General features: G+C 51.6%; 1 protein-coding gene across 3 annotated transcripts in view; it reads left to right on the top strand.

Annotated features, from left to right (window-relative positions):
- The first annotated feature begins 323 nt into the window (after positions 1 to 323).
- Positions 324 to 12874, top strand: part of CELF6 (CUGBP Elav-like family member 6) — a 32255-nt gene continuing 19704 nt past the window's right edge. For 2 of the 3 annotated variants that reach the window (XM_060153427.1, XM_060153421.1), the window contains exon 1: positions 324 to 597. In XM_060153427.1, coding sequence (XP_060009410.1) covers positions 336 to 597 — 262 coding nt within the window. In that variant the 5' untranslated portion in view covers positions 324 to 335. Of the gene's footprint in view, positions 598 to 4339; positions 4423 to 12874 lie in introns of all 3 variants that reach the window. The other variant, XM_060153414.1, reaches the window with a different exon arrangement.

Raw genomic sequence — 12874 nt, 5'->3', positions numbered from 1 at the left:
GGCGGCCAGCTGCCTTACGTCATCAAACACGGGGGCTGGGGCTCGGGGCTCAGCTCCGGGAGAGCTCGGGCGGGAGCCCAGAGAGCGAGGCGCGGGGACCTGAAGCTAGACCCCAGCATCCCGCCGCTTCGGCCCGGGCCTGCCCCGCCCCCTGCCCCGCCTTTTTCCAGCCCGCCCCACCCTTTCTACGCCCCTCCATCCGGACCCCGCCCCCGGTACAGCCCCCCGCCCTCGCTGCCCGTGTCCCGCCCCCTCCCCCCCTGGCCCTCGCCACCGGTCCAGGGAGGGGACGGCGGGACAGGCGGGACCGGCGGGAGGGCGGACCGGGCGGGGATATGGCCGCGGCGCCCGGAGGGTCTGCGCCGCCCGCCGGCCCCGGCCCGCGCCTGGGTTTCAGCACCGCGGACAGCGGCGTCGGCATGAGCGGGCTAAACCCGGGTCCTGCCGTGCCCATGAAGGACCACGACGCCATCAAGCTCTTCGTGGGGCAGATCCCGAGGGGCTTGGACGAGCAGGACCTCAAGCCGCTGTTCGAGGAGTTCGGCCGCATCTACGAGCTGACGGTGCTGAAGGACCGGCTCACCGGCCTCCACAAAGGTGCGCGGGGTCAGCCCAGCCCAGCCCAGCCCAGCCCAGCCCTGCCCAGCCCTGCCCAGCCCCATTCCGATTAGAGTGCGGCCCAGCCCAAATCCCAGCCTCAACCCCAGCCCCAACCCTAGCTCTATCTAGAGCCAGTCCAACACCAGTCTAATACCAGCCCACTTCAGCCCAGTCTTCTTCCCAGATCACAGAGCCCCCAACCCAGAATTTTCTCTCTGACATCCTCCCTCTGATCATCACTCTGGTCCCGACATGTACTCCACTCTAACCTCCAACTCCCTTCCCTTCACGTCTCACATTGCAACACTCCTCGCCTTTCAGCTGGACTTCCCTCTATCTCTCCCATCAGACATCTCAAATCCTGGAATTTGGAAACTTATTCCACCTTCTAGGTCTCTGACACCTTCAATCTCCCAAACCCTGGACCCAATCATTCCTGAACCACCATCCCTCCACCCCCATCTGGGGCCACCCCACTCAGGCCTAACCACCTTCACACACATTTTGGGCTTGCACCCCTCATTCTGGCCTCCAAGACCAGTCAACCCCCAGAACCTTCTTTTGATTCACACTGCCAACCTAAAATCTCACAGACACAAACTCTCCGCTTCTTCAGAACCCATGCCTATCTAAGTCACATAATCCAATTCCCCTCCCAGGAGGCTCTCAGCACCAAATTCCGCCTTCATGCTTAACAATAGCCCCAATCTCTCCTACTCCCATCCAGAATCCCACCACTGTCTTCCTTTTCTGATTTGAGTCCAGAACTCTGATCTCAGCTGGGAACTCTAGCCACCTTGTGCCCCCTCATCTCAGGCTTCTTCTCAGCTGAACCTACGCTTCTTTTACCCTCTAATCTTCCCACTCCTGTGACACATATTTGTCCCCTCCCAATCCTCTTTATGGCCTCCTGCTTTCCCTCCCTCACAGGGTGGTCCTGGACCAGAGCCTGTGGACCAGAGCCTCAGGGTGGGTCAGGTTGAAGAGGCAGAAAGGGGTCTTCTCCCTGCCCTAGCTAGAGAGAGACGCACCAGGTCCTATCCAGCCACACCCCTTTCCTCCTGTAGGAATAGGGAGGAGGCTTGTTTACATGCAGAAAAGTCTGTCCAGGCTGGGCTGGAGTAAGAGAGCCAGAGACACGTTCATACATGGGCAGGGGAAGGAAATTATTTGAGAAGAAACACCTTTTTCTCTCCCCACCTTCACCATGCTGCAGTTTCAGGGTTTGGGGAGTGGGGGAGGGTCCCCAACTATCCTCCGTGATCTTTCCAGGAGAGAAGTGGTGGGTCCTGGGTAACAGTTAAATGTACTTTCCTAAGGGCTAAGAGCTGGAAACAGGCTGCCACCTTTTCAACTCAGAGGCTTTGGAGAGTTCCTAGGCACACTAACATAGAGGCTCCAGGAAAATGCCCATAGAAGATTTGGGAGCAGCTATGAAGCAGTGCATCTTCCACCCTCCTGGGTGGGGTCATTTTTAGAGGGGCATGAAATGACAAGACCATACCATCCAGATCCCTTCTAACACAGTCCAGCTGCCCAGCTGTACATCCATCCATAGCAATTTATTTTCTTATTTTCTAGACATTTATTTCAGTATGTAAGTACAAGCTAATCTTTCTGAGCCATCTGTACAGTAAGGGAAGTGTATAGAATACCTTTAATTCTCACTTAAACACCATCGGAGTCTCTGAACTGTTCCCTCACCCTTTCTCTCTTTCTCTCTACACTTAGTTCCAATTCTTCCTGTTTTTTTTCATTCATCTGCCCTTCAAGCCATGCGTCTCTGTCTTTTTATCCTTCATTCTTCCACTCCCTTTCCCAGGTAGTCACACAGGGCTCCTTTAGGGATCAGCTAGGCCCTCGAGCCTTTCTGAGAGGCCCCCAGCCCTGCCCAGTTCTGACATCAGCTAATACGGCTTGGTGGCAGTAGATGGAACAGAGATGTAAGCGGAATCAGGTGTTTGGTGATTTATCCCCAAACCAACCCACAGCTCTTGAAGGCAGGGTTGCCTTGCAAGATCACTGAGGAGGGTCTCCAAGTCAACATATTCTCCACCTTCTCCCCAGCAACAGTGATGTCCAAAAGCCAGAGTGACTCGTTTTCTTTTTGATGGCTGAGTACCACGGGGGGCAGCCACAGTGCTTTTAAAACAAGCTCAGCCTAGGAGTTTGGAGATTCCAAACCCTATCCTGCCACTTGTATACTCTCTGGGCTTCAGTTTCCCTATTGCTATGATAAGAGTTTGTCCCAGAAGTTCTCTAAGGTCACTTTAATCCAATGAATGGCAGATATCCGCCCACCTTAAGAGGGCAACCACATAGGAGACATTGGAGAAAATGTTCCCATTTGCCTTTGAAGTCTGCTGAGGTCTAAGTGGAAAACTGCACCACACTCCTAATGGCTTCCCACATCCACTTTCTCTTCCTTCAGTCTTTCTCCTTCCTACACTCAGAAGGCTGTTTTTGAAAACACAGACCTAATGTCACAACCCTTTAGTGGCTCTCCACTGTTCTTAGGAAAAAGTTCAAAATCCAGACTGAGGTTATAGATGAGCTGATCCCTGCACACCCCACTGGCCACTCTGCCCCTAAGTTACCAATCTCCAACCATACTAGCCTTCCATCCATTTCCCCAACACACTGAATTCTTCACTCAGTCATCATATGTACTATTCTCTCTGCTTGAAATAATCGCCACACTTTTTGTTACCTCATTAACACCCGTTTGTTATTGAGAATTCAGTGTGTTCTTTGAGACATTCCTCAACCTTGTGGAGTTAGATACATCCCCCTCATGATCCTTTACATGATCCCCCTTAAGGCAGGAAATGTATCTGTCTTGTTGCCACTTTACCTTCAAGCCCTCATAATGTCCCACCATAATAAGTATTCAATAAATCTTTTCTGAATGAGTGAGTGCTCAATGACTTTTGGAAGGGAAGAAATCGGCCCTGTGCTTCTTAGCAGGCTACAGGTTCTGAGGCTGGACAAAGAGAGGGTAGGACTGATCCTTTGGCTCAACCCCGACTCCTTCTCTCCCCTGTATCTACTGGTTCCTTTAGAGAAGTCAAATTTGGGGCACAATAACTATTTAAGAGGCCCTATCTTGAAGTCCTGGGAGAGCTGACAGATCAAGTTCCTTGGATAGGATTGGAAGTCCCTAGAAGCTCCTACCCATAGGACACCCTTAAACCAGTCCCATCTTCCAAGCCTCAAAATTATCCCTTCCTCAGACTCAAACTAGGAGGAGGTGTTAGGAAGGAGTTCTGGGGTCCTGGGGTCCCAACCTTTCTCCTCCTCTTCTGTCTCCTCCCATCTGAAACTGAGTTGGGAAGGAATTGAGGCTGATTCTGAGAGACTTTGGGAGTATGAATCCAAAAAGGAAAGGGGAGGCTGGGGTTAAAGCTGAAGGCAAAGCTGCTTAGGGAGGTCTAACCCTAACAGGATTTATGGCTGGAGTGGGGAGGGGAGATGTGGGATTGTATTAGCATGTGACTGGGTGTGGGTACACATGTTTCGTAGGCAAGAGGCCATGAGCAATTGAGAAGGAGCCAGAGCCTGGGACACAGGCACATGAAGCCCCTCCCTTCAGAGAAGGTGGGAGGCAGAGAAGCCTTCTCAGAAGTAGTGTCCTTGTTTAAAGGAGAGTGGCCTTGAGTTTGTCAACTTAATGGGGTCTTTCCAGGAAGAGTATCTGGGGGTTTCAGGAAACCCCCTGAGCCAGCCTCTTCCTCCCCAGGCTGTGCCTTCCTCACCTACTGCGCCCGGGACTCTGCTCTCAAGGCCCAGAGTGCACTGCACGAGCAGAAGACCCTGCCAGGGGTAAGTCCACCAGGGTTGGTGGGGGGGCGGAAATCACCTCAGGCTGGGGACATAGGCCCTATGTGCATGCCAAAGCAGCATATAGGGGCTGGGCTGGGACCAGGAACTAGAAGAAGAGTCATCTTTCCAGGAGAGGACTTACCTGTACCCTTAACAGCTACAGGTTATGTGTTATGTTCAGTCTTCTGGTCCAAAGAAACGGGCTCAAGACTCTTGGGCTAAGTGTACCACGCCCATAGCTAGGGAAGGCATTACTGTTGTGAGCTATGCTAGAGTTCGTCCATGTTGGCTAAAATCATGATTTTTAGGTGTCATTTGTCACTGGTGTGAGCATAGACGCAGATACATGGAGGAGAGGCCCTGCTGGTCTGGAATCCCACTTCCTCCAGTTCTAGGGTCCTTGGTGCACTTCCCTCTGGTCCTCTTCCTGTAATGCTTTTTGGGGTGTCTTGACCCACCAAGATTGCTTTCCCTCCACACCCCAAACACGCAGCTAAAGTTAAGAGAGATCTGATTCCACAGGCAGCTAGGCTACTGTGTATCAGTGGCACTTGATATGGCCTTGGCTAATGGCTAATCACTGGACAAAAGGCAAAGTGGGACCTACTGTGGAAGGAAGAAAGTGGTGATTGTTAGGAACTAGTGTAGGTTCACCAAGAGCAAGTCATACTACACAGCCTCATTCTTTCTTGTCCAAGGAGTGATATGTCTAGAACAAGAATGCTATTCAGGGCTTCCCTGGTGGCACAGTGGTTGAGAGTCCGCCTGCCGATGCAGGGGACGTGGGTTCGTGCCCCGGTCCGGGAAGATCCCACATGCTGCGGAGCGGCTAGGCCCGTGAGCCATGGCCACTGAGCCTGCGCGTCCGGAGCCTGTGCTCCGCAACGGGAGAGGCCACAACAGTGAGAGGCCCGCGTACCGCAAAAAAAAAAAAAAAAAAAAAAAAAGAATGCTATTCAAATGTCCCAGGCAGGCCAAACATGGGACACATACCCACTTCCAGGCCTCAGATTTAAGAGGGTCACTAGCCTACCATAAAGAGACTAGGATGGGATGGGAACATAAAATATATCATGGAATGATAATTTGAAGAATTGGGGATATTTAGCTGGAGAAAATAGGGTTTAGTGGGGGCTGCAATAGGGAGGCATCATAACATAATAATTAAGGATACTAGTTTTTTGAGACTCACAGACTGGATCTGAATCCCAGCTCTGCCATTTACCACTTCTGTGTCTTCAGATACATTACTAGAAAATTTCCTCATCTATAAGGAGTAGGTTATACTAACACTTAGCTCTCTGGGCTACTGTGAGGATTAACCGAGGCTTAGCAAGTGCCTGGCACAGAGTGAGATCTTGATACATATTACTGTTGGGGTGGGTAACCGCTTTCACATCCTGAAGAGGGATTTGGTTTCCTATGGGTGGCCTCACAGAGCGGTGGGGTATAAAGAACAGATGCGCTAATTTCAGCTCCGTGTAAAGAAGTCATTTCTCTGAATTGGAGCTCTCCAGCAATAAGGCAGGCTTTACTTAGAGCTGATCAGGCTGTCATTGGGGTGTCAGATCCTAGAACCAATCCTTGTAATTGAAGGAACTTGAGCCTCGCTCTTGAAGACTCAGTGTCAAGTTAACACTAACTTATCACCCTCGCCAATCCTCTGTATGCAGGCTCTGGAGTCAGACAGACCTGGGTGTCGATCCAGGCCCCACCACTCACTGACTCTATGACCTTGAGCAAGTCTTTACCTCTCTAAGCCTAAGCTTCCTCACCTGTAAAATTGAACTTGTAGGGTTGTTATAATAATTAAATGAACTAAGTCATGTAAAGTGCTTAACACAGATCTCGGCAGACAATCAGTACTCAATACAGGTTAGCTGGTGGTAGTAGTAGTAGTAGTAGTAGTAACAGCAGCATTACTAGGAGTAATAGTAGAAGTCATTACTCATCCAACCTTGGGAGTAAATGACTTCTGTCACTAGAATTGAGTCAATGATACGAACAGTAACACTCCACGTGGGAAACATCATGGTAAAGGTGCAGAGACAAGAGGAACAGATGGGTGTGAAATGAGGCTGGGAGTGTAGAGGAGGGGGCCCTCATGTGAACAGGGGCCAGACCAGAAAGAAGATCCACAGAGGGCAGTGGCTGAAGAGGAAACTTTGAACTCCAGGCTGAGGGGTTTGGACTTTATCCTGAAAGCAAATGAAAGGCACTGAAAAAATTAAGATGAACTTTGGGAGAACAAATCCCCTCCTTACGGACTTCCCTGGTGGTCCAGCGGTAAAGAATCCGTCTGTAATGCAGGGGATGCCAGTTCAATCCCTGGTCGGGGAACTAAGATCCCACATGCCGCGGGGCAACTAAGCCTGCACGCCACAGCTAGAGAGAAGCCCGTGCACCAGAACGAAGAGCCTGTGCACTGCAACGAAAGATCCCGTGTGCCGCAACTAAGACCTGATGCAGCCAATAAATGTTAAAAAAAAAAAAAAATCCCCTCCTCAACCAGCCACAGGGCTCCACAAGAGACGGGGTACCTGGGGTACTCTATGAGGCTGAGGGCACCTGAGATAAGGACAGTGAAGCCCTATACTACTGGGACAATTTCTGGGAGAAAAAAGAGAAATAATAATAACTAACCTATATTGATACCAGACAATGTTCCTAGCACTTTACAGGTTCAAATTCATTTAATCCTCTATGAAGAAGGTATTGTTATTGGCATTCCCATTTTACAGGTGAGGAAACTGAGTCATAGAAAACAAGTGACTTGCCCAAGGTCATGTAGCTCCTAATGGGAAGATGTGGGCTTTGAATGCAAGTAGTCTGGCTCCAGAACTCATTCACTTAACCACTGCACTGTTACCTGAGCCAAGCTGATGGCAGATAGGGGTCTAAAGTTCTGGAGGGGATGGTGACTGGGTACATCTGCCCCCTCTCACCCTTTCATCTACAGGCTTCCAACATGGCCTGACTTCCTCTTGTACTGCCAGGATTGGCTTGTTCACCCTCCTCAGCTTAACAAAGTGAAAATTAATATTTAATTGTTCTCCTAAATGAAAATCGATGGCCCTGTTGGCCAGCCCCAGCAATGGCCGAGTCATCAATCTTTCCTCTGGGCCTGCCAGGGGCAGCAGTAGCTTTAGTCACCTGGCCTCAGGCCCACCAGCATGGAGAGGAGGGTGCCCAGCTCTCTGTAGGCACTGGGTCCTGGGCACACCTGCCATCTGCTGGAGAAGCAGGGACAACACTTCAATCTGGACTCTGACTGGAGGCAGGCAGGACTGTCGCTGTGGGACTAGGAAAGGCTGTGTCAAACCTAAAGAGAAAGCCTGAACCGCTAGGAGAAATTTCATGTTATCTGCTGGACTGGGCCTCCCGTCGGCCCCCCTCCACGAGCTCCCTGCTAATTTCTGTCACCTATCAAAGCTGGACTCCCTACTCAGGAATTCCTTCAAACCTCAGTGGTCTGTCCCATCTTCTACAGCTTCTTCCCCATGAAGCTAGAGTTACTTCTTTCAGCCTCACTTTAGGCTCCAGAATCCACCTGAAGAAAGTGAGGCCCAACCTCAGCCCCACCCTCTGGGATTCAGAAGGTTCCCTCCTGCCCCCGCACTTGTCTCCCTCCATGTTCATGCTCTCCTTTCCCCTGGGCATCCATCCCTTCAAACACCATGAAGGAGACAGACATAACTGAGTACATTTGCTTTTGCAGGTTGTGCCCTGCACAAAACAGCTTGAGGGGAAAAGGCAAACAGGGCCTGAAATCCAGCCATGCTCTATTGACAAAGCCATGCACATTATCACAGGACTGTGTCAGCCCAGAGGAAGGGGGACATTTTTCCTAATTTGCCCACAGGGTTGCCTCTTTGTAACTCACACAAAGGCACTGTATGTGCTAGCAGCTGCCCAGTGCATGAGCTGGCGCCTTTGCCCTCAAGGAGCTTCCAGCCCAGAAATAACTTGTTGCACCTCAATGGGGTTTAACCTCTGGGCACGTACAAGAAGCATCAGGGGTGGAGAAGGAGGAGATGCTTCACAGGCGAGATGCTGTCTGAGCTGAATCATGATCATACTTCATCATGTTTGAAGGCCTAGAAACCTAAAAGACAGAAGTGTCTTCTGGAATTCTGGGGACAGTCAGGGAAAGTGCCCAGCAAAGATGTCTACAGCTCCAAGTGAATGGAGAGTATCATGCATGTTGGGCAGCACGGGAGGCAGGACTAACAGGTTTTGGCTCCCAGTCTTAGGATCTCGGGCTTCACTGGGCGGCTTGCAATGGGGAACTGTGGGTGGATTTTGAGCAGGGAAGAGTGAGGGACTGGTACCGAAAGATCACTTTGGCTACAGCGTGAATGCTGGGGTGGAGAGGATGCAATGCTGGAGGCAGATGACCCTCTGGAAACACTTGCTGAGGGCATGTGAGTGATGATACTGGCCTGGAGCTGGGGTTAGGGTAGGAACAGAGAGGAGAGGATGGACTTGAGAACTATTTAGGAAATCCATATAGATTCTAGAACGAATGGGACTTGGCAGTGGGTTGAATTAGAGGAAGGGGGTGAGGTAGAACAAAGTACTGAAAATGGTGGTTTCCTTTTTATCTGCTCCACTCTTTCCTGCACCCATGACACCTCTCTTAGACCCATCAGTAGTCCCTTCCTTGGGGAGGTTCCAATAAGCATTTTTCCCATGGTGAGGGGAAGGGGCTGAGGGCATGAGTGCTGAGTGGAGGGAAGAGCTGTGATCAGGACAGAAGAGTGTGAAGAGGGCAGTGTGGACCCCAAAGGCAGGAATTTTTGGCAAGTCAAGCAGGGAGAAGGGGTAAGATCTTGCCTTCCCTGCTGCTTACAGGGGCAGAAGGCCTAGGACCCCGTACGTGTCTGTCCTGCCTCTGACCTTCTCCACTCCACTGCTTGGAGTAGGTTGTCCTCTCCTCTTTCTGACATACTCTCCCTTGATTTCCCCCCAGGGCTGGGCCCTGAAGCAGAAATGTGCCTGGACTGGGAAAGCCTCAGGGGAATAGGTGCCCAGCCAAGGGCAACAGCTCCCGTGAGGTCCCATGACAAATGCTTGGCCCAGGAAGCAATGCCCTCTTTTCTTCAAAGGGGAACAGTGATTCCTTGACCCCACTTCCACATCCCTCCCCTGGCTGTGGCAGGAACGAGGCAGGGTAGGGTTGCCCAGGTAGCTCATGTGGGCAGCTCTCTTTCTCCTTTAGCCTCACAGAACATACCTAAAAACCGGGTGTCCTCCCTAACCACTTCCCAGTGGAGACTGAAGGCCCAGAGCCTGGGGACCATTCCTCTTCTCAACTCTGTCATCACCATCTTGGGCTCCTCCCCTGAGGACTTCCCCTGCACCTCCTAACTCCCAAATTACCGACTTCCCCAACACCTAAGCCATAAGCCTGAGAGTCAGCCAAAATTCCCTCCTCTCCCTCAGTCCCCACATCCAATAGAACTTTAGTCCAGTTCATTCTTCCTGAACATCCCCTGAATCTGTCCATTTCCTTCTGCCCTAGTCCAGGTCACCCTCACCCTCACCTGTATCACTGATCCTCCTGCCTCTAATCTTTCCCTTTCCAATCCTTTCTCTGCAGAATGACAGCTCACGGCATCCTTCATAAGACAGATCCCTCCCCTACTTAATATCCTTCCCTGGATCCCTATTGCCTTTGAAATACAACAAAGTCAAAGTTCCTTGTCATGGTTTTCACAACCTGCCCTGATCTGGCCCCTGCCTACCCTTCAATTTCATATCCTTCCATTTAAAACCCACACAAACAAAAACAAACAAACGAAAAATTTATTACATCTGGTGCACCTACTAAGATCTTGCCTTTGTCATTTTCACCACATCCCTTCAAGGTGGGATCCGGAGTCCCCTTTTACTAGTGTGGATACTGAGGCTCAGAGACCTTAAGGAAGGTGTCAGTGATGGAGCCAGGATTTAAACCCACGTCTATCTGACTTGGCAGCAATCTGTACTACCCTAGCTCCCTCGGTGTCAGGTACCCACCAGAAAACCCTTGCTTCTTCAGACTTGCATCTCCCTCTCCGTACCCCAGACACCTGGAGTGTTCAGCCTCCAGCCCCACCTCTCCCACGGTCTCCACATGGCCCAAATGACCCCAGTGCTGCAAGACCCAGCTCAAACCCTGCCTCCCCCATGAAACTTTCCCTGAGCCAGCCTCTCCAGCTGGAGTCAGCCTCTCCCACAGCACTTTACCTTGCACGCCTCCCAAGGTCCTGGTCCCTCTGTGCCTCTTTATTTGTGTTCATGTCTTAAGAACGGAGCTGAGTGACACAATGCAAAAATCATGGACTTCAGTGTCAGGCAGACCTGGAGGCAAATCCCAGCTCAACCACTTACCCACCATGTGATCTTGGACAAGTGATTTAACCCCCCTCAGCCTCAGCTTTCTCATCTATACTATGGGAACAATGGCACTATCTTGCAGAGTGGTTGGAAGGAATTTAGAGACAATGTATGTAAAGTGCCCCAGGAAGGGCCTGGCACATAGTGGGCTCTCTGGAAATGGTGGCATTATCTTCCCCTCTTATACGCCTTTGAGGACAGGGTCCTAGGGTCATCGCTGTCTCCCCTGAAGGGCCCAGCCAAGGGCTCTTCACAGAGTTCTGGACATACTGGCAACATGCCCGAGTGGTGGAAAGTCTAGGTGCCCAGCCTCCGAGACCTGGACTCTGCCAGGTCCACGTGGGACATGTATGTACCACCTAATGCCCACTCTCCATCAAACAGTGGTGGAGAGGGGGAGGGGGAAAAGGGACATCCTCCAGAGCACCGATGAGCTCCACCTCCCCAGAAACCCAGCCGGGGAGGCAGCCGCCATGGAAACCACTGCTGTTACACGTGCTCGTCACTCTAGGCTCCAGTGAGAAATTCGTAGGATCTATTTAAGAACTAATAAAATAAGGATGGTCTTGCTTACCCTCACTGCCCCCCACCCCAGGCTTCTACCCTTCTGCCACACTCCTCCCTACCTTTCCTGCACCCCCCCTTCCTGACCCCTTATCCCCTCATTTCCTTCCCATCTCCCCCAGTATTTCTCTTTCCTTGCCCTGTGTAGGTCTGTCTTATTCTCTCATCATTTCTGTCTTCCTATGTCTCTTCATCTCTCCCTGTGTCTCTGCTCTCCATGGCTCTGTCTCTTTTTTTTTTTTTTTTTTTTTTTGCTGTACGTGGGCCTCTCACTGTGGTGGCCTCTCCTGTTGCGGAGCACAGGCTCCAGACGCGCAGCCTCAGCGGCCATGGCTCACGGGCCCAGCCACTCGGCGGCATGTGGGATCTTCCCGGACCGGGGCACGAACCCGTGTCCCCTGCATCAGCAGGCACAGTCTCAACCGCTACGCCACCAGGGAAGCCCGGCTCTGTCTCTTGGTCTCTCCTCCACAGTCACAGGTGGCCATGCCCAGGGACGGGTCCTGTCCTCCTGGTCCCTGGTGCAGGCCATCCAGACCTATCCAGCTCGCCCTGATCTCCTTGGATTGATCTGTCACCCCTCTAGACTGCAGCCCGAGTCCTGTCGGTGTCTCGGCCCTCACCCACAGCCTGGTACACTGCAGGTGCTCCACCACCAGCGGGTGGGTGTGTAAGAGCGCATAAGAACCTGAGCCCTGGGTGGGAGGGGGATTGCTCTGGTTCAGGCTTGGCCTGTTTTCCTTTCCTTTCCTTTTTTTTTTTTAAGCCCTCCCCCCACCCCTCCCCCAAATTTGATCCAAAGGAAATTGCTCAACTGTGACTGCCAGGGCGTTACTATGGTTACTAGGTAGCACTTGTGGCTATGGTAACAGGAAGCTGCCTGTTGTCTCGGCAACGAGCACACTGGTAGGGGATGGAGTGGCCCCTGATTGGTGCAGAAGCATTCCATTTCCTGAGGGGAGGGGGTCAGATCATCACCTTCTCAGGCCAGATGGCCATCAGTACCCCTTCCTCCATGAACAGGAAGGCTGCTCTTCTTTCCTTCCGGCACTCAGCTGTCTGCCCCCCCAACAATAATTCCTCACATCCTACGCATCCAGCTCTTGGCTGTTTACAAAGACCTTTTGCGTCCCCATTATGTCATGTGATCCCCACAACACCCATGAAAGGAAGGTGAGATGGGGATTCAATCGTGAATTCTCTCAGGGTGGTTGGGGGATGGGAGTGGGTGGGGTATATATGGAAATCACCTAGGAGCCTTTACAAATTATACAATCCCCCAACTTAAGAGTCTGATATGGTTCCCAGGTGATTCTTATCTACCCCTGATCAGGGAACCCCTGAATTAGAAGGTGAAATTGGTTGGTGGGGGAGGGTATGGAGGGAGGAGTCAAGCTGCTTTCCAGGTTTATAGCCTGGATGACTGGATCAGGTTTGGGCAAAAAGATGAGCTCTGGTTTGGGTGTGTTGAGTGGAAGGTGCCAGTGGACTTTCTAGGCGGGGTGTC

Source organism: Lagenorhynchus albirostris, chromosome 1 (assembly GCF_949774975.1).
Source record: "Lagenorhynchus albirostris chromosome 1, mLagAlb1.1, whole genome shotgun sequence".
NCBI lineage: Eukaryota > Metazoa > Chordata > Mammalia > Artiodactyla > Delphinidae > Lagenorhynchus > Lagenorhynchus albirostris.
Note: the sequence above shows the minus strand (reverse complement) of the source record. Positions and strands in the feature narration are given on the sequence as shown.